General features: G+C 41.3%; 1 protein-coding gene across 3 annotated transcripts in view; it reads left to right on the top strand.

Moving 5' to 3' along the window:
- The window catches only part of LOC310685256 (bifunctional heparan sulfate N-deacetylase/N-sulfotransferase 4), a 122326-nt gene extending 102307 nt beyond the window's left edge, over nucleotides 1-20019 (top strand). For 2 of the 3 annotated variants that reach the window (XR_014515130.1, XR_014515131.1), the window contains 8 exons: nucleotides 2974-3070; nucleotides 7383-7506; nucleotides 8101-8275; nucleotides 9218-9388; nucleotides 12146-12255; nucleotides 14426-14528; nucleotides 15986-16498; nucleotides 19261-20019. Coding sequence is in view for 1 of the 3 variants with exons in the window: in XM_083457242.1 (XP_083313368.1) it covers nucleotides 2974-3070; nucleotides 7383-7506; nucleotides 8101-8275; nucleotides 9218-9388; nucleotides 12146-12255; nucleotides 14426-14528; nucleotides 15986-16105 (900 nt within the window). In the remaining 2 variants the exon portion in view is untranslated. Of the gene's footprint in view, nucleotides 1-2973; nucleotides 3071-7382; nucleotides 7507-8100; nucleotides 8276-9217; nucleotides 9389-12145; nucleotides 12256-14425; nucleotides 14529-15985; nucleotides 18671-19260 lie in introns of those variants that run through there. The other variant, XM_083457242.1, reaches the window with a different exon arrangement.
- Nucleotides 20020-21410: the final 1391 nt, after the last annotated feature.

The raw sequence follows: 21410 nt of genomic DNA, 5'->3' as shown, positions 1-21410 counted from the left end.
AAAGCACATTTAAAACAGATTACTTTCCCCCAAATAATCCTTGGAACTGTCGTTTGTTAACACTGCTAGGAATTGTAGGTCCATGAAGGATAAACTACAGTTTCCAAGATTCTTTGCTCTTTATATATATGGCACAAGTACAGCCTAGGTCCTTGTGTAGTTTGGAAAAGAGTAGGACACTTGGGCAGATGAAAGTTTCCCCAAATCCTGAAATATCTACCACTTCATTATTCCTTGTCTAAAGAAAGCTGCAGTTATTAGAACCAGACTAAATATTTTCACATTTCAATTTTTTCACCCAAAACAGCAATTTAGGGATAAGTAGTAATGTAAATATTTTCCCCAAATCCTTAAATTTTAATTAAATTATTGCTCTCTTCAAACTTGTTCCCTGCCATGGATTCCTGTGTCTGCTGCTCTATTGGTACCATCCCCCCCCCTTTCTTCTTCTTCTTCTTCTTCTTCTTCTTCTTCTTCTTCTTCTTCTTCCTGGATTAGTCACATGAGCTATCCCAGCCAATATTACATAGTGAACAACATGACATCACAGTTCTATATAGCCAGTACTTGATGATGTCAGTGAAGGCAAAGTACATTGAGAGTAAGGGCTAGGTTTGTTAGATTATTAGATGTGGTTGATCCTAGCAATTGTGGGGATCATGTAGCTGGTTGGCTTGACACAGCCAATCAATTTGGCTACTGAAGGCAAATTAAATCAGTTGACAAAGACAGCAAGAAAAAAATCTAAATGATCAGGCGAACAATTTCAGAAGCATTTCTTTAAAAACAGGGAGTACCTTTCAATTTCATTGTAAGAGGGGATGTCTTTCAAAACTGCTGAAAATGAATACAATAAATATTTTTGTCTCAGGCCTACTAATTATACTATCAAATATCTCTTGCTTCTTCGTGCAATGGATATTACATATTTTTACAGCATAAGTAACTTATAATTTGGTCTCTTTTTGATGGCTTTTTAGATCCACCTCATGACTCTTCATTGTGCATTTTCAAATACACTAATGCCCTCTGGACTTTTCTGAAAGATGCTGTACTCTGCCTTTTTTATCACTTATTTGCCTCATAGATTCCAAATCACTCTTCCCAAGCTCAGGGAGACTACAATTTAATTAAAAACATGTAAATTGTGTGATGCAACACTTTGAAACAGTGGCGGACTAGGTGACCTTCCAGGATTGCAGATGCACCTATTTTAATATATTGTCATCTACATCGGGTGGCTTCAAAAAATCTGAAAGCAAAATTCATGTCTGCCATATCATTCAGTCAACTGTAGCAGATGTACATCAAGAACTGAAGTCAGCAAGTTGGTAGGGTGCCATACACGTCGACCACATGCGTGCATATTATTATAGTAATTTTTGTACATTTGATACCTGCCCTTCATTAGCAAGTCCCAGGATAGGTTACAACAATTTAATATTCAGTCCTAAAAACAATTACAGCAAATTATAGTCCCAGTAAAAGGGTGTTTCATGTGTACCATCCTAACTTTTGTTCCTGGGAACTTTAATAAAAGGATCTTAATGGGGCCGGGCTGAGAAACAGCTCCTTATAACCTTGAAAGACAAATTTCACTACAATTTTCATTGCTGAAGGAAAGGATTACCCATTTGCTTTAAGCCATGATGCCTGTGGACTGCAATAAAGCTGTATGATCAATACCATCTGAATATCTAGCCCACTGTATTTAGCACACCAGGATCCCCTACAAAGGCAATTCCAGCATGATAATTCTTTTGAAGAGCCTCCTTTCACTTTCTTCTCACATTTTATTTCTCATTAACGCATGGTAGAAGGATAAATGGCTAAATAACCTCGATCTGCGATCTTTCGCTTTTTTTGTGTCGCCCTGAGAATGTTCAGTGTTGCCAAAACACTTTATCTTGGAAACTTAATTGCCACCTGAGTTTGAAGTGGATAAATTTAACTTTAAGTAACAATTCCATTGATTTGCTTCTTTTAAAAGAAGAAATAAAACCAAGCAAACTGTAAATTTTGGATAATCAAATATCAGAACTGGCAACATCCATTATTAAACATTAATGTAGCACATAAAGTGCAAACACTACCTTGCGATGCATATATTCCTAAGAGCCTTGTAAGGTAAGATGCAAATAGCCCTATTTTACATCTGGGGAACTCCAGCTGACTGTTTAGTAGGGTGATTTGCAATGGTTATGTTCCCCAGGCTATGCACGCTGACCATGTACAGCCGCAACTAACGCTGGTGTAGATGTGCAGAAAAGAAATCACAGAAAGGTCTCATTGGTACATTGGTCTGAAGGCATTGTGCTAGATAGTCTGTTGCCACAAGGCAGTTCTTTTATGCTGCATTGTTCTGAGAAGGTCAGTGAATTCACTGAAGCTAGACAAATGCAATACAAATTGGGATTTGAACTTATTGACCAGAAATTAATGCCGAGTGCTCCAATTTAAACTGAGTTGTTCAACTGTGGTTTGTCAGGCAAACTACAGGGTGGTGTTTTCACACGATAATTGCACACATCAAACCACATATTTTAAGTGTAGGTTTTCCTTCATGTGTGAAATTTTATTCTGCATCTTATTTTGGAAAGCTTATTGATGAGAAGAATATACACACCTACAAACAGTGGAGGGAAATAGCATTTTGTTGTAAGAAAACAACAACCACAAAGAGGGAAAAAACCTAACAAATGATTTGTCAGAATAAATAATTTAAAATATAGGCTAGCTTTGGGCACGATATTCAAGTGACAGTTTTTTTACAGCATATAAAATTAATTTCAGCCTTCTCATTAACAGTAATTTGGATACATTCTCTGTGGTCAACCAGGGAGTGGCAGGATTCTTCTTGCATTCCATCTCAGGCAGCGAGGAGCATTCACTACATAGGACATTTCAGTCAGACAAAATGTCAGAATATTTGAATTTCTTCCAGGAATTAACCCACTCCTTTCTTTCAATCAGAATCCATGTGATGACAGACGACATCGGGATATCTGGTCTAGGGATAAAACGTGTGACCATCTACCAAAATTTCTTGTGATCGGACCTCAGAAAACAGGTAATTGAATGCTGCAGTGGTATCATTAAACAAGATTCAAAAGTAAAGCAGGATTCGACATTTTATCCAGGATGTGGTGATTGGGAGAGCTGCTGACCCTGATGAAAGCCATTAACCGCACTCAGAGAGCTTTCCTGTGGACCCTAACATTTTCAATGCTTGACCAAGTGTTGAGCATGGAAAGAAATTGATTGCTGGATTAGAATTCTCCTGCTGAACACTGAATCTTTATCAAAGTAGGGATGGACATTACATTACATTACATTACATGTACATTACAGTACATTACTGTACTGTATGCCAGAGTTGGGCTCACAGTCCTACTACCTGACCACTGGTGCTGTTTTGCAGTCAAGTAGTCCAATACCAGGTAATCATGTGGCCCCAGATACACTAATGACCATATAGTTAGTAACCCACACCATGTCATCATAAAATAGTGACATTATTTGGTCTTACACTTTTCTCTGGTAGTCATTTTTCATTCATAAATTTAGAAACCACTATTCAAGCTCAGCAAACTTCCTGGGTTGCTCTTTCTCTTCCAGACGTTTTTAGTTTAAGAACTTACAGCCTTCTCCATTTTTGTGACTATGCAATATCCGTGGAGATAAGGAGAAGGAATAATCTCCTCCATAAAAGTCATTCCTGCTGTTCCCTTTATAACCACTTCTTGTCTCACCTCTGTGCAATTGTCTGATGTCTCTTGATTTAAAGAGACAAAACTGATGAATTGGGAGATGAGATACAAACTAGGTCAGAAAAGAGAGAAACTCCATTTTTTTTAGCAATCTCCTGAGTAAATCTATTGTGGTCTAAAGGCTGAAACACAATTGCTGAGCTGCTTCTATTTCAGTGACAGAGAAGCGAAGGAGGAGATACTACACCAAAGATTAATTGTTTAGCCAATCCCATATTCCAGCATGCCTTAACAAAAGAACCCTGTGACAAATAGTATTTTTTACATATCCACCTCAGGGTTGCATAGGCAAACGTGAAAGTGTGATACGTGAATAAGAGAGACATGTATTTGAAAGCAAGTACTGTATACCATATAGCACAGAGGTATAGTAATCAGAGAACCTGGACTGGCTGCAGGTTCCTTTCAAATAATAATAATAATAATAATAATAATAATAATAATAATAATAATACAGTGATACCTCAGGTTAGGTACTTGATTCGTTCCGGAGGTCCGTACTTAACCGGAAACTGTTCCTTAACCTGAAGCACCACTGTAGCTAATGGGGCCTCCTGCTGCTGCTGCGCCAACGGAGCACAATTTCTGTTCTCATCCTGAAGCAAAGTTCTTAACCCAAGGTAATATTTCTACAGCGGAGTCTCTAACCTGAAGCATATGTAACCTGAAGTGTATGTAACCCAAGGTACCACTGTAATAATAATAATTTATTTATACCCTGCCCATCTGGCTGGGTTTCCCCAGCCACTCTGGGTGGCTTCCAACAGAATTTGAAGCACAATAGAACATTCAACATTAAAAACTTCCCTAAACAGGGCTGCCTTCAGATGTCTTCTAAAAGTCAGATAGTTGTTTATTTTCTTGACATCTGATGGGAGGGCATTCCACAGGGCAGGCGCTACTACCAAGAAAGCCATCTGCCTGGTTGATTTGGTTGCAAACTCAGGTTTGTTGCAACTTATTGTATAGAAAGTCCCTACCATGTTTTAAAAAACCTTTTATTGAGGGTGAAAGAGGAGAGCGCAAAATATGGTCTGAAGCTCAACATCAAAAAAACGAAGATCATGGCCACTGGTCCCATCACCTCCTGGCAAATAGAAGGGGAGGAAATGGAGGCAGTGAGAGATTTTACTCTCTTGGGCTCCATGATCACTGCAGATGGTGACAGCAGCCACGAAATTAAGAGACGCCTGCTTCTTGGGAGGAAAGCAATGACAAACCTAGACAGCATTTTAAAAAGTAGAGACATCACCTTGCCAACAAAGGTCCGTATAGTAAAAGCTATGGTTTTCCCAGTAGTGATGTATGGAAGTGAGAGCTGGACCATAAAGAAGGCTGATCGCCGAATAATTGATGCTTTTGAATTATGGTGCTGGAGGAGACTCTTGAGAGTCCCATGGACTGCAAGAAGATCAAACGCATCCATTCTTAAGGAAATCAGCCCTGAGTGCTCACTGGAAGGACAGATCGTGAAGCTGAGGCTCCAATACTTTGGCCACCTCATGAGAAGAGAAGACTCCCTGGAAAAGACCCTGATGTTGGGAAAGATGGAGGGCACAAGGAGAAGGGGACGACAGAGGATAAGATGGTTAGACAGTGTTCTTGAAGCTACAAACATGAACCTGACCAAACTGCAGGTGGCAGTGGAAGACAGGAGTGCCTGGCATGCTCTGGTCCATGGGGTCACGAAGAGTCGGACACGACTGAACGACTAAACAACAACAACAACCATGTTTTAAATATCCATGCAGTGCTATGGATCTGCATCTATAGATTTCAGGATTATTATTTTTATTATTATTTATTGAATTTATATAACGCCCTATATCCGCAGGTCTCAGGGAGGTTCACAGGATAAAATCAGAACAAAAACCATAAAGTACATAATCAAAATAAAAACAACAACAAACCAATAACACCCCCCCCCAAAAAAAAACTCCCATATTTTAAAAGGGCATAAGATGTCAATCAAATCAACCAAAGGTCTGGTTAAAGAGGAACATTTTTGCCTGGCGCCTAAAGGTGTATAATGAAGGTGCCAGATGGACCTCCCTGGGGAGAGCATTCCACAAATTGAAAACTTAGAAGTTAATGTTTCACCAACAGTGCAAAGTTAGCTGGCGATGAGCAATTGATGGATTATCACTCTTCATAAAAAACCATCATCAGCTCTGAGCCACTGCAGCTTTCCTCCCACAGAACTTCGTATTACATTCTCAAAGAAACCCCAGGAGTTCCTATCACGTAACCTAGTTTGGCAGCTAAAAGACAGCTTTTAAAATAATCTAAAACTAATTACATAAAACAGTTTTGTTTTTGTTTCTTTCGTGATGAGGGGAATCTGCTACTGTAGGAACGTTTGAAATCAGAAATTATTTCATCTTCTGTGACCAAGCCATGAATTCTCTTAATTGGTTTCACTTCTAGAAGTCCAGTTTTGCTTGGTTGGATTTGGGCATAGGAGACTTAACAGCACAATCCTACACATGTTTACTCAGAAGTAAGTCCCACTGTATTCAATGGGCTTCGGTGGTATTCAATGAGTGTTTAGGATTGCAGACTTATACTTCAATTCTAACTGCATTTATTGAGAGTAGGTTAAACCAGTTTTTATTATTTTAGCCCAATATTTCATTTCATTTTTTATACTTTAGATGCCACAACATAATTACAACATAATATGGCTGGACCTCTAAGGTTCAGATCCATCTCCAACCCCAATGTACCTGTATAGTACTTTCAACCTAATCTGCCTCACAGGACAGTGCAAATGAAAAGAAAAATGGATTTGTGAATACCTACCATGTGCTCTTGAGAGAAAAGTGGCAGAGAAAGTGAACTTTTAAAAGTGAGTTTGCTTTGATAGCTGTTATTTTAGACAAAGGGACGCGGGTGGCACTGTGTGTAAAACCTCAGTGCCTAGGACTTGCCGATCGTATGGTCGTCGGTTCGAATCCCCGCGGCGGGGTGAGCTCCCGTCTTTCGGTCCCAGCTCCTGTCCACCTAGCAGTTCAAAAGCACCCCTAAGTGCAAGTAGATAAATAGGTACCGCTTTATAGCGGGAAGGTAAACGGCGTTTCCGTGTGCTGCGCTGGTGCTGGCTCGCCAGAGCAGCTTCATCACACTGGCCACATGACCCAGAAGTGTCTCCGGACAGCGCTGGCTCCCGGCCTCTTAAGTGAGATGAGCGCACAACCCTAGAGTCGGACACGACTGGCCCGTACGGGCAAGGGTACCTTTACCTTTACCTATTTTAGACAAAGGGTTGAGCCACCTAGTATTTCAGATGGACAGGAACATGTCAAACCAGAAAGATATCTAAAAATGAAATGAACATAAAGTAGATCATTATCGTATTGAAAAGATTTCTCAGATCCGGGATAAATTTTACTTTTAAACACATATGCATACTTCCCACTGTAGTCAGTAGGGGCCTCATTAACTCACCAGAGAGAAGGATTTAAGTAAAAAGCAATTAAAATAAACCTTTGCCAGGGTTGATATATAAAATACATATTTTTAACATACCTTTCCATTACTGAGATGCTTTACATCTTTTACCCTTCCCTACACTATCATATAATCCTTCCTTCTGTGTTTTTTCCCCTGTAGGAACAACAGCGCTTTATTTATTTCTCCTTATGCATCCTTCCATCATTAGTAATCTCCCTAGTCCAAAAACCTTTGAAGAGGTTCAGTTCTTTAATGGCAACAACTATCACAAGGGAATTGACTGGTAAGTGGAAGAAAAACAAAACAAAGCAAATGTCCATTGTTAGCATATGCCAAACCACAAAGGAGCAATTATAGAAGTATCTGTGACATCTACATAATTTCCAGATAAGTTTTTGGTGCATAGTGCTTTGAAAATGAATAAGAAATTAGTTTGTACTGATGTGATGCTTGCCAAAATGTTGCACTTTTTTCATCTCGTCTGACTTTACAGTATCAATATTTACATTCCTCATAAACAAACACAGTTGAGGAAAGAGTTAGATTTTCATTTTTATTCTGTTTATGTCCCTTTTAATTTGTTTTTAATTGCCTGTTCTCGATGTTGTATAAATTATTATCAGCAGCAATGAAAAATTCAAGTTCAGTGTGGGGAATAATGTGGAAAGGAAAGGAAAAGTAGAAGTATCATTTTGCTATTATTTTAACTGATGGGGCATCTATTTGTTCATTAGTTACCCCAATGTATATCTTTGACCGTGCTGCTTAGGTTTCCAAGTGTTGTAATGTTTACTTTGGAGTGAGAGGAAATAACTGGTTTAATGTATTTTCCCATCCCCATCAGCATTGCTGACATTGGTTTTTTACTTGCTTGCAGGTATATGAATTTTTTCCCTACTCCTTCTAACCTCACCACTGATACTGTGTTTGAGAAAAGTGCCAACTACTTCCATTCAGAAGACGCTCCCAGGCGTGCATTCTCCTTGATCCCCAAGGCAAAAATCATCACCATTCTCATCGATCCATCAGACCGGGCATATTCCTGGTATCAGGTATGGAGCTTGTGCTTGAAGAAATGATCTAACAGTAGTGATAAGTCTAGTTCATATACACTACTTGTGGCATCATAGGAGTCATATCCTTATGTCTTACCAAATGACCTGGTTCCTTCTCTGTTAGCACTGCCCCCATTTCACCTTATCAGAGATGGGTGGGCAGAAGAAGCCATGAGCAAATAGTTCTAGCACTACAGTCGTACCTTGGTTTTCAAACAGAATGCATTCTGGAAGTCCATTTGACTTCTGAAACGTTTGGAAACCAAGGCACAGCTTCTGATTGGCTGCAGGAGCATCCTGCAGCCAACTGGAAGCCACGGAAGCCGCACCAGACGTTCAGCTTCCGAGGCAAAGTTCACAAACCGGAACACCTACTTCCGGGTATGTGATGTTCAAGTTCCACGTTGTTTGTGAACTAAGCTGTTCAAAAACCAAGGTACGACTGTACTGCAGTCAAGTACAAATCAGATGTCAAATACCTAGGCACAGTGTTAGATACCCACACTGGCAAGTGAATCTTTTTCACCTATGTTCCACTGCATCAGTGACCGTTGGTTCCAGTGAGCCAGGTATTTCAGAATGGTTGGTGGGGAGGTGTTTTTTTTTGGGGGGGGAGGAGTTGCTATTATGTTATGCATTTTTATTTTGTGTTTTTATGTTGTAAACCTCCCTGTGATATTTGGATTAAGGGCAGAATATAAATTTAGTTAATATTAATAATAATATAAATAAAAGGTTCTCACCAGCCGACACCAATCAAAAGGAGAGTAGTGGCGTTTTGTATCCATTGTAGTTTCCAAACTGTCTTCAGGGGTATTCTGATTTAGAACTCACTACAGTGAATGACAGTGGATGGATTGGGGAGAAAAGATTGGGTTGGGAAATATCAGGCATTCCACCTGACTTGTGGTTAATTAACATTCAGTTTTCTTCAACTAGCACCAGCGTTCTCATGAGGACTCAGCTGCCCTAAAATTCAATTTCTATGAAGTGATTACTTCTGATGACTGGGCACCCAGTGACCTGAAGGCTCTACAGAAAAGATGTTTGACCCCTGGCTGGTATGCTATCCACATAGAAAGGTGGCTAACACACTTCCCCACTTCACAGGTAACTTTCCCTCTCTGCCAATAATTTCCCTGTGATAAATGATAATCATAACTTGGTAACATGTTTAATATTGTCGCATGCTTAATAATGAATTGCAATATTGTAGCTTGTTTAATAATGGATTGATAAACCTCAAGCATTCATCTTGTGGCTCATCTTAAAAGACAAAGCACTTCAGCATACACATTCATACACAAGTTCAGTTTTTAAAGAGCTGAAAAACCCATTGGTATCTAAAAACTGGGGGTTCTGCTGAGGAATTTTGAAATATTTTCCCTAGAAGGTTGCTAAAAATGAAGTACAGTGGTACCTCAGGATAAGTACTTAATTTGTTCCAGAGGTCTGTTCTTAACCTGAAACTGTTTTTAACCTGAAGCACCACTTTAGCTAATGGGGCCTCCCACTGCCGCCGCGCCGCCGGAGCCCGATTTCTGTTCTTATCCTGAAGTAAAGTTCTTAACCTGAAGCAATATTTCTGGGTTAGTGGAGTGTGTAACCTGAAGCATATGTAACCTGAAGCGTATGTAACCTGAAGCGTATGTAACCCGAGGTACCACTGTAAATATGTTGCTGCTGCCTAAAGTTTATTAAAAATAAATAAATTCCTCTAGCCCTGCTTTTTAATAATAATTATTTGTGTGTGAACTTGACCTTAAGAGAAGCAGAAGAGGGCCTACAGGTTTTCTTGAATCCCAGCTCCCATCAGCCCCAGCCTGTATAGCCTACGGTTGGGGGATTATGTGTGTTGCTATTCAATAACATCTAGAAGACCACACATTCTCCTTCTCTGCCTTGAGGGTGTTGCAAATGTGCCATGGAAGGGCAAGAACCCCCTAAATTCAGCTACAGCATGGAATTCCAGCAAATCCAATGCTGAGAAGACATCACTTTTGCTCTGCATCCCAGGACTGATAGAATTGCAGGGCTCCTCTTTCCCTCCTGCCATGACACTTTGCTTTACTGCTTTAGCCTGAGAATGTACCAGGGATGTGGGCAAGGATATGCATTCACGCAGAATCCTCCATTCTCTCCAGGCATGCCAGCTGCTCTAGAATCTTCACACTCTTAGTGCAAACTCTAATGGGTTTTATAAAGCGTGTCTGGGTAAAAGCACTTAGAAAACGTCCCAGAAAAAAGCCAGCTCTCCTGCTCACAAGGAGGTTCCTTAGTGAGTTCAATCAAATAGTTTTTAAAAAACTCACCAGACCTTCATGCTAGTCGTGCAAAGATCTAAAGAGCACCTGGCTTGCCCAGGAACACTGGGGCTGGTGGGATTGCATGCTTGTGTTCATATGTTCAGGCAAATGCCTGAACGTGGCTTTTATCTGTGCCAAAGAACACTGGGAAATCGAAAGAGAGAGGTCTGTGATGTTTGTGTGCATGCAGAGCAGCAGTAGGCTTGAAAGGGCCAGAGGTGCCTACCTCTCTGAGCCCTTGATGAGGTATGAGAACACAATTTGCAACTCAAGCCAAACACAGCCCACACACTGTTACCAGTGGCCCACTAGGAGTTTGATCAACCTCCTCTTGTTGTAGTAAGATTGCAGCCTTGCCAACCATTGCCAGAAATGTAACACATATGCCAGCTCTGATTTTATCAGTGTGACTGCAGATCCTTCAGTCTGCTTCCTTTCTTCTAAAATGAGCCTCTTTCGCAGCTTGCCCGGTTGGTGTTACAAAGGCTAGTAACCGTAAGCACTTAGCAACTGTGCTAAAGTGCAGTTGTGGGGCACTCATAATTAATAATGTGCACTCAGAATTTCAATAATTTAAAATAAGCTCAGTCAAAAATGATATCCAGCAAGGAAACTTTAAAAGCTGTGTGCAGCTTCTTGCAACCATAGCAGCATGTTATATTTCTCATCTATATTCATAGGAGTCTATTATTATTATTATTATTATTATTATTATTATTATTATTATTATCACCAGCAGTTCCAAGGGCTGGTTAGAAGAACTTAAAATTCAGAATTAAAAAGTTTAAATGTTGGAGTGCTTGTAGGTAAAGGTAAAGGATAAAGGGACCCCTGACCATTAGATCCAGTCATGACCGACTCTGGGGTTGCAACGCTCATCTCGCTTTATTGGCTGAGGGAGCCGGCGTACAGCTTCTGGGTCATGTGGCCAGCATGACTAAGCCGCTTCTGGCGAACCAGAGCAGCGCACGGAAACGCTGTTGACCTTCCCACCGGAGCTATTTATCTACTTACACTTTGATGTGCTTTCAAACTGCTAGGTTGGCAGGAGCAGGGACCGAGCAACGGGAGCTCACCCTGTGGCGGGGATTCGAACCTCTGACTTTCTGATCGGCAAGTCCTAGGCTGTGTGGTTTAACCCACAGTACCAGCTTTTCCAAATCTGTCCAGTACCAGGTTGAAAAATTTGGAGGAGCCTGCCCCATGCCTTGAATGTTACTCCTATAGATCATGCATGTAGGCACAAAACTGAATGTGAATGTGCAGAGGTGGAGATAGGACCAGTGGGTGTACTGACATCATTTCTTTGTGTGTTCATTTTTCAGTATATACCTTTGGGGTGGTGGGGGAAGCCTTCACACAGTTCTGTGGTCATTTGGCAAGTTTATTTTGCAAATATGTTACCTTTACAGTTTGTAAATGCATTTGTAGTGTCGTATCATAGAAAACAAGATCCAATCACATACTCATCTTTTGTCTAGGAGTCTTGTAATTCATGCAACACTACCGCACACTTCATCTGAGATTTTTATTTAAACAAACAATTTATCTATCCATACAGTTGCTAATAATTGATGGACAGCAGCTAAGAAGTGACCCAGCAACCGTAATGGATGAAGTTCAAAAGTTTTTGGGAGTTTCTCCTCATTATAATTATTCAGAAGCCCTAACGTAAGTCCCCTTTACTTCCTTTTTTAAACCCTTTGGTTGTCATCCTCTGCATCTGAATTTTGCACAGGTAATTATTATATGGTTATTAGGCGAAAGTTTACACAAGAATAAAGATCTTCACCCATTGCACTATTGGGTAACAGACTGGAAACGCTCAGCATTCTGAAGTCACATTATCATCTCGGGGGGTTCTCATGTTTTCATGTTCAGTGGGCTCAGGATGCATACAGATGTACATAAAAATAAAGCCCAACCTGGGTTTTATAGTCTGCATCTTTGCTAACCCAAAGATTGCATGATTCTTTTTGTAAGGAAACCAAGTTCTTTTCCTTTTTAAGTCATTTGGAACCTTTTTTCATCTTCAATGTACTGCCCATGGATGGAGACTTGTTTGCTGTAACTTCTGGAAACTCTGTGAATAAAATATTCCCTCATTTGCAAAGCTAATTGTCTGTGATTTATTCTTGCCTAAGTATTTTAAAGGTTTGTTTAAAAGATGGTTGAATCCAGATGTAAATCTAAGCACGTTTCAGTGTGCTTGGTTTCCTTACAAAAAGGATCATGCTATCTTTGGGTGAGCAAAGATGCAGACTATAAAATATCATTTTAGAGAGATTCAGCCCACTTGTAGTGAGCCATTGCCACATGGCTATTTGCTTGTTCCACAAAACAGAAAGAGAAAGACTGGGAGGGAGAAAACAAAAGGCTGTAGGGAGCCTGCTAAGCTCCACCTCATTGGCAGCCTGAGCTCTGGTTAACCCTTTCATGCACACAAGTGTGAATCAGTAACTATATTACAACAGTGGATTGTGCCCACTCTCCACAATACCAGTGGTTATAAAATCAATGCAAGCTTCTGCAGTTTCATTGCTTAGGGCTCATCCAGAGTTGGCAGCAAAGCGCACATTTGTTCTGGTCTTTTTTGACAGATGCCTGTCCTGATTTTCCTCAGCTCCACCTTATTATTTCTCCTGTAATCAGTTATTTTTGGTGTCCTAACATGAGTAGGTGTATAATTTGTAGGATACCACTCCTCCAACCTGCCCACTTCCCCACTCCTCTTTATGGTCAGTTGAGGTGCCTTGGTACCACCACCCCTTTTTTAAAAGGGCACCATTGCACCAAATCATCCACCTGCCCAGTGGCGTAGCGTGGGGGGTGCAGGGGGGGCCCGGCCGCACCGGGCGCAACATCTGGGGGTTAGGGTTAGGGGGCGCAAATCCATGGGTTAGGGGGCGCAAATTACTTGCCTTGCCCCGGGTGCTGACAACCCACACTACGCCACTGCACCTGCCTTTGTTTTACTTGATTAAAGAAAGAGAAAGAGTAAAAAGGAAAAAGAGAGTAGTTATAGAGAATGAGGAAGAGGAAAGTAATTTGGGGTTAGATTTTAAAAGGAGAAACTTTTTAAAAGCTTGTCAAATTAGCACTTTAGCAAATGGGTAAAGTTATATACATTTCCTGGAAAGCATATATATTGTTTGGAGCCTAAGTTCTACAGCTTTATTTCTTTCCTTGTGCATAGCCGGTGACATTTCTTCTCCTCTTGGGAAATTACTGGAAGCTAGCAAAAGTACTTTGCTATGCAAAAAGGAGATTGGGAAATTGTAGATAGAAATGAATCTCCTCTCAATATATCCTTTTTAAATCAATGATTTATTTAATTTTAATTGATACCACAACTAAAATACAATTTAGGGGCTGAAGAATAGAAGTAACAGACCGAGCTGGGAGGGAAAATACTTCTCTATATCTGAAATGTGTTTTTATATGTGGGTATATTCAGGTTCATTGCTATTATCGGAATAAGCCCAAGGCAAAGAAAAAAAAAATACATTTGGCAGCTAATTACTGTTATATTCCAACCAATTATTCTGCAGCCTTCCAAAACATTTGCTAAATAGTGAAAACATTGCAAACTTTTCCAGCATTTTACATATGCTGTGACAGTATATTCAAAACTAATATATTTGGTTCCTTCATTAGTATGATATTTAAAAAAAAAAAAATACAGTTCCTCCATCTTTGATTTGACATTTCAAATTCTTGCCCAGATTTCTTTTGCATTGGAAAGGTGAAAATGACGGCCAGAGATGACTGCCATTGAGTGTTGTGAAGCTTTGGCTTTCCCCCATGTATATCTTCCATTAATTTAGGCAAACTTTTGTAGGTTTGACCCTCAGAAAGGGTTTTGGTGTCAACTACTGGAAGGAGGAAAGACAAAATGCCTGGGGAAAAGTAAAGGCCGAAAATACCCACCAATGGATCAAGAGGTACAATTTTCTTCATATATCTAAACTTTACAGCTATACTAACATTAGGTACCATTTTAATGTCTCAATGAAGAAAAAAGGGGGGTTCACTACTAGGAGCAGTACCAACTCCAGATTCAATTGGAGGTCTTTTGCAAGATGCCACCAAGGAGTTTCCCTTCTCTGAGTGGGTCTTCCTTCTGTTGCTGCTGCCCATTGGCTTGCCCTTTTTGTCCAGGACAAATCCACATAGCCTACCAGAGGGAGGGGGGGGGAAGCAAGCAGAGGTTGCTGCTCCTTCTACTTGCTCCTGTCATTGCTCATGTGCTCAGAGAGGGAAGCCAAACATTTAGCAGAAGCAGTGAGAAGCAGTAAGACCAGAAGATCTGAGGGGATGACGATGGGCAACTTGTAGAGGCAGGAATCTCAGCAGAGCCTTGACACTGCTAACCCTCGTTGCTGGTCCTGATTGGAAACTGAATTGTGCCTTTATTGTGCAGGGCTAATAGCAGTGATTTCTGTTGAAAGCTTATTATCAGAAATATAATATACTAGTGGGGTGTGCCTAGTGCTGCCCTGGATTTTTTTTTAAAAAAAACACAACATATTGTGGTTTTAAAATGGATAGTGTAATTTATGAGTTTGAACCCATCACGCTAAAAAAATTGTGAAGACACAACAAAGTCTCATTTTCGTCTGCCATCTTGATTCAAAATGGTGCTTGGCATTCAAAGACTCTCACCCCCAACTTAGGAACACTTGTGCCAATTTTGGGCAGGCAAATGCACACCACAGCCACGTTTGGGTCTGCCATACTGAATCAAAATGGTGCCCAACATCCAAGCATTGATGTCTGCCACCCCCTCTTCAGGAACCCTCATGCCAAGTTTTTGGACGCTATATCGAGAGGCGGCCAAACTGATGCCAAACCTGGGTGAAGTCATGCCATTGGTAACGTTTTGATTCAAAATGTCACCCAGTGATGAAGTCTGCCACTCCACCTCAGGAACCCTCTAGCCAAGTTCAGTGGTCAAACATTACACCTGACTTCATGTGACTTTGCTCACAAAAGCAGGCACATCCATATTTTTGTTTAATTGCTACTGATTTATCATAATCATATGTACAAACTAACACATAGCCCTACATAAAATAGCAGAAACATACACAGAGCATATTCAGTATAAAAAATAAATTACAAGATGGAGTTACACATAGCCAAGATTTTAAGATGAATCTATATAGCCCCACAGGCACATCCATCACATGAGAAAAGCAAGACTGCCATGAATAAAATATATGAGTTATGCATGTGTTTTGATTTGTAGAACAAAGAAACAAGTTTATTAAGGGGTTGGCTGAGATCCCCCTATAGCTTTCAAGTGGCCTGAGAAAAGGGTTTTATAAGAATTATTGTTTTAGGTAAATCCTATGCAGAGGACTCAGTCTGACAGTTGATTTCTTTTCCTCATTGTCAGTCTAGGGCATTCCTTTCAAACTACTACAGAGATCACAATGTGGAACTATCCAAACTGCTGCACAGACTGGGACAACCTTTGCCATCGTGGCTCAGACAAGAACTTCAGAAAGTGAGATAGCAAAGAGACACCAAAGCGCCGATGCCCTGCTTTTTTCACTCTCCCACTCTTCACGTTCCTGGTTCACGTCCGATTATTAGTGAAGGATCTCATGAATAATTCTTTCTCAAGAGCAATTTTTTAAAAGGCCACACACACACACAACCAGAAAAGAGCAAAATTGTTAAATATGCACAGGCTGACAGTTATTAGTAGCCGTTTTTAGTCAGCTTCTGGGGAAAGATTCTGAGCTATGAGGCATTGTTCTTTATCCAGTCTGGGGCTCAGACTTATTCTGTTTACCAGACAGTCACAGAAACTGTATGTATGATCGATAGTCTTCATCCTATATGACAAATTACAGTCTGTCAAGACACAAGCAAAGGATGGAAACATCTCTCGGTGGATTGCGAGGTTTGTAATTTCCTTGACAACTGCAATTTTAGTCAGCTTCTATATCCCTCCCTCCTTTGTTATTTTGGGGCTCATCTTGCAGCTAGCCCCTCCCCCCCAGTAAAATGAAGGCAGTTACATTCTCCAAGGGTCTGCATTCCTGTAGGTATGCTTGCTTGTTCTGTGCTGCTTGTTTTATTCCTTCTTCTTAATAATACAGAACACTCTTCAGTCAGAATATATATATAGGCCAGCAGAAGCTCAAGTCTGTTGTTGTAGCATGTTTCTTAAGGAGACGTTGCTGCTTACGAAGTTACAGCTGTTGTGTGGTGTTGATTATTCCACATGGTGGCCACCAGTTTGTGCATAGCATCTCGGCCTCAGGTTGGCACTTTTGAGTGGTTGTAGCAATAATAAGTGTCTCACCTATGCGCTGTGCCACTTCACACAAGAAACTGGTCATATGGCAATGACTGCCTCATTGAGTCAGGGGTGCCGTTAGGTGATTTTAGACTCAAGACATAACAGTCTTACAAGGCCTCCCCTCTTTAGATGGCGCTGTGTCTTTCTTAATTTTCAAATATGGTAAGACAACAACACTGGTGTTTGGGGGCCTTCTGCACGTTCTGGGCTTCTTCCCTAAAGTTCTACCTTCCTAGTACCAGTATGTGGAGTGACTTCAAGCAACCTCCAAATTGTGTCTTTCCCCATGAATCGCCTCCTACCACTGGTGGAGCAAGAGGGGTGCGGGGGGAGTGCAGTGCCCCTGGCAGTGCAATCCCGATGGGGTGCCATTACGGCTGGCCCCCTCCCCCACCTGCACTGGATGCCACGCCCCCAGGATGCACATCATTCCTCTGTGGGCGGCGCACCCCCAGGACATGCTCCAGCCCTGCCCCTGCTCTCTGCCCCCCAGTGCCGGAGCATGAATCTCCGCCACTGCCTCCTACATTACCAAACAAAATGCTTTTCTGTGACTGTCACAAGAATTTTTCGGCAAGTACCCAGATAAAACTTCAATGGGAGCTTTCGTGCTGAGTAGTAACCATGCTTCAAAATCAGTTTTAAGTGTATCGCTGAGGACTTTACATAAAGTATGTCACACATCAGGTAAGGGATAGTATCACAAAGTTGTGTTAAAGAAAGAACTGTGTTGATTAACAGGACAAAGTGGATCATGGGGTATTAAAAATGATTTGCAACAGTGACTTTTTAATGGTGCCTTAAGGCTGAAAGCCTATACTCTCTTTCCTAGGAGCAAGACCCATTGAACTCAGTGAAATTTCTAAATAGATGTGTATAGAAAGGTGCTGTGTGATTTTTAACAAAGCATACCACAAATTGCTTGTGTGACCCACACCATTTCTGTTGTCCTGTTTTCATTAGACATGAAACCACTTCCTGGTATCATAGGCCTAGTCTCATGGAGTGTATTTCAAAACAAACGAAACACAAAAACAAAGAGCACCCACATAGAAAACTAGTGTGTCAGGGGAGACTAGGCTAGAACAACCCTTCTTGAAATCTAGGTTTCCATGTTCAGGGATTTATTTAGTATGGAGGATATGATGCACTTTGAACAGGTGAAATATACAAGCATCATTGTTGATCCAAGTTCTCACAATGCTTGAATTATGAAATGAAATAAAATATGTATCTTGGGGGAAGGAGCTAATTAACTCTACAAGACACATCTCCTGACAATTTAGACATAAAGTTGGCTCATAAGTTGCATGCATTTAACTTACGCAATTGCAGCTTTCTGTGGTTGGTCGTCGGCCAGCTGACATCACACAGATTAAATGCACCGCAAGGCGGAGAGATTTAAAAGCTCTTTCTGTGCTGGGAACACCAGTCTCAGGCATGCCTTCCAGGCTTGTGTGGGCTGTTGTGTGAGAGCTTAAGAGCAATTTCCACAATAGGTTAGATCTAAGCCGTACACTTGTTCTCTGAAACAGGTTTGCTAAGGAGCACATTTGTGTTGGATAAACAACTGATCTTTGTCAGTGTTTGTAAAAAGCAAAAAGAAGGAGGAAAAGGTTCTGACCTCCCTTTGTCTCCTCAGCCTGGTCCTTGGACCCTTGTCGGCACAAAAAGAGTCCATGAGAATATCCTTGCAGAGTTTTATTCTTAAAAGTCTTTGTGCAAAAGCGACTGAACAACTATACACACCAACACTAACCAACCAACCAACCCAAACACCAGCAACCAAACTAACATTTCTCACTCTATATATACAACTTGGTGCAGGCTGCTGACTCATGCTGAGCCAGCTTTATTCGCATTAAAGAAACAGTGGCCATTTTAGCCGTGACAATCTTGTGGGGTGTAATCACTCATTTATGCTTCTGGCATCACTGAACATTGGTTCTGAGTAGAAGGAGCTGAGACTTCCTCCGGTTGACTTGGTGTCAACAGAAAAGAGTCCGCCCCATATTCATAATTTCTCTAGCCTAATAATATCCATACAATAAAATTTGCCTTCCTTGTTAAGATTCCCCAAAGGCTCTAATTTGATATCACAGTGTTTTGCAAGCTTTCTTAATATTAGCATTATTTTTCCTTACAATCTCTCACCACTTTAGTACATGCAAGCAACCTCGCAGCTGTTTTAAAAGTGTTTGTAGAGGAGTTTTGTCTTAAGGCATATCTATGCCATAGATAGCTTTAAAAGGGGGGCGGAGACAAATTAATGGAGTTTCCAGAGTAGCGATGCTGTCAAGGGGGGGTGGTAATAAATGCTTCATTTAAAGAAAACATGTTTTCTTTTTCTCTGCATCCAGTGTCTCTTTCCTATGCATTTTATAAAGTGTGGACTCAAGGACTGGATGCTCCCCAACACTGCTGCATCTACAGCAACGAATAAAGATTCACAAGCGACACAAACTCTTACATCTGCCATGTTGCAAGAACTGGATTTATATAAATATATATAGAAAACATAATCGCTCCCCCCCCACACACACACAAACACACTGGAAAATAATTCCAATATGTACTTTGATGTTTAATGCCTTGAAAATGGATTGTTTTCTACCGAACTGTTGCAAATCCCATTTGCCTGGATATATACTTGATGCTGGAACTAAAGGGGACAAAACTTTCAATCACCCTGGAATATTTTTTAGCTTTCTTTGTTTGTTTAGGGGGATACACCTTATTTTTTTTCTTCCTCACACTTCTACAGAATAAACATTTCTGCTGCAAGATTCTGTAGTTGGTCTCCCGTTGTTTCCCTTTGGATTCCTAGAAGGGCTCCTCTTCTTTTCTTACGATGCCTCCAAGTGGTTGGATGCCTAAGATCATCGTGTGGCCTACTTTACAAAGGATATAGCTCTATGTGGAAGGCTGTCCTGTCCAAGTCCATTAAGGCGCAGGGACTGCAGGTAGCACCTAAGCAGCAGACAGAGTAGGCACAAAGATCACCAGGTCATAGTCTTCCCCACAATGGTGAGATGGATTGTATTTCTGTTTAAACTGTGGTATGTCATTTAAAATCTGCACCTATTCATATAAATTAGCTTATGCAATTTTTATGCAAATCAGTGTCCTATTTTGTCCTGTTTATTTTGCTGAACCATATCCTCTTTTTTTTATGAGTGCACAAGCAACCGTCTTATCACCTGGTCCCTAAGCCCTGAAGATTAAACAGTTCAAGACGTAAAGGTTTCCACTCCATCAATAGTTTTATTCCTCCTCCTCCAGCCTCCAATTGCCTTGGCGCTTGTCCTGAAGCTGCACAGATGAATGTTTAGCAATAGTGCTGGGTCTTAAGGGCTTCTCCAAATGATTGGCTCGAAGGATATCTTTTATCACATTTTTGGCCATTGGGGGAATAATCCTGCAACACCTGATTCAAAGACAGTAGCCTCACATCAAGTTCAGAAGAAATGGATGGGACACAGTGGTGTTTCTTGGCAGAGGGCAGAGGTAGCTGTGCTGCTGTTTTTGACCTCTTCTTCTTTTCCTTTTATTGATGTCGTGCATCCCAGCACCTATGAGGAGGGGCACTTAGCCCATAAGTGGGGAATTCATGCATTGGAGTCACAATTGACTAGTCACAAACCAATATCCAATATCTGGAGAAGCCCCATTTCAGTTCCCTGCCGAGTGGGTAGATCTGGACACTGCAGGAAATGCGGAAAGGCATTTCCCTTCTTCCTGCGTTCCTAGTTTCATGCCTGGTGTCACACAAGGTGTGAGCTTGCATCAGCACACTGTACAATTTGCTCACATCATTGGCTGCTGGTGGCTGTGCCAGGAAATACAAAGTACAGTAATGTCACATCACACGTTGTACATATATATTTCCCCCTGCAAGTGGAAAAGCAGTTGATGGTGGAGATTTTAGGTATGTGGGGTGGGGAGACCCACCAGAGGTGAGAAAGAGTTAAGAAGTAGTTTTCCCTATCCATTTCCACATCCACACTGGTCTTCCTACTGCAGATCGCAATCTCTACTGCTGCATTTTGTTAAAAGCATGGTAAGTTTTGTATGTGGGAGGGACGCGGGTGGCGCTGTGATCTAAACCACTGAGCCTCTTGGGCTTGCCGATCAGAAGGTTGGCAGTTCGAATCCCCGCAACAGGATGAGCTCCCGTTGCTCGGTCCCTGCTCCTGCCAACCTAGCAGTTTGAAAGTACGTCAAAGTGCAAGTAGATCCATAGGTGCCACTCCGGTGGGAAGGTAAACGGCGTTTCCGTGCGCAGCTCTGGTTTGCCACATGACCCGGAAGCTGCACGCCGGCTCCCTTGGCCAGTAAAGCGAGATGAGCGTCGCAACCCCAGAGTCGTCCGCGACTGGACCTAACGGTCAGGGGTCCCTTTACCTTTACTTTTAAGTTTTGCATGCAAGTGAACAAATGGAGTAGTTCACCCCTAGCCTTTGTATCCCGAGAAAGTCACCTCTTTGAGGCTTGCTTCCAAAATTAAGGT

The sequence above is a fragment of the Podarcis tiliguerta genome (assembly GCF_965153285.1).
Source record: "Podarcis tiliguerta genome assembly, chromosome: 9".
In the NCBI taxonomy this organism is placed as follows: domain Eukaryota; kingdom Metazoa; phylum Chordata; class Lepidosauria; order Squamata; family Lacertidae; genus Podarcis; species Podarcis tiliguerta.
This window is presented reverse-complemented; position numbering and strand designations above follow the sequence as displayed.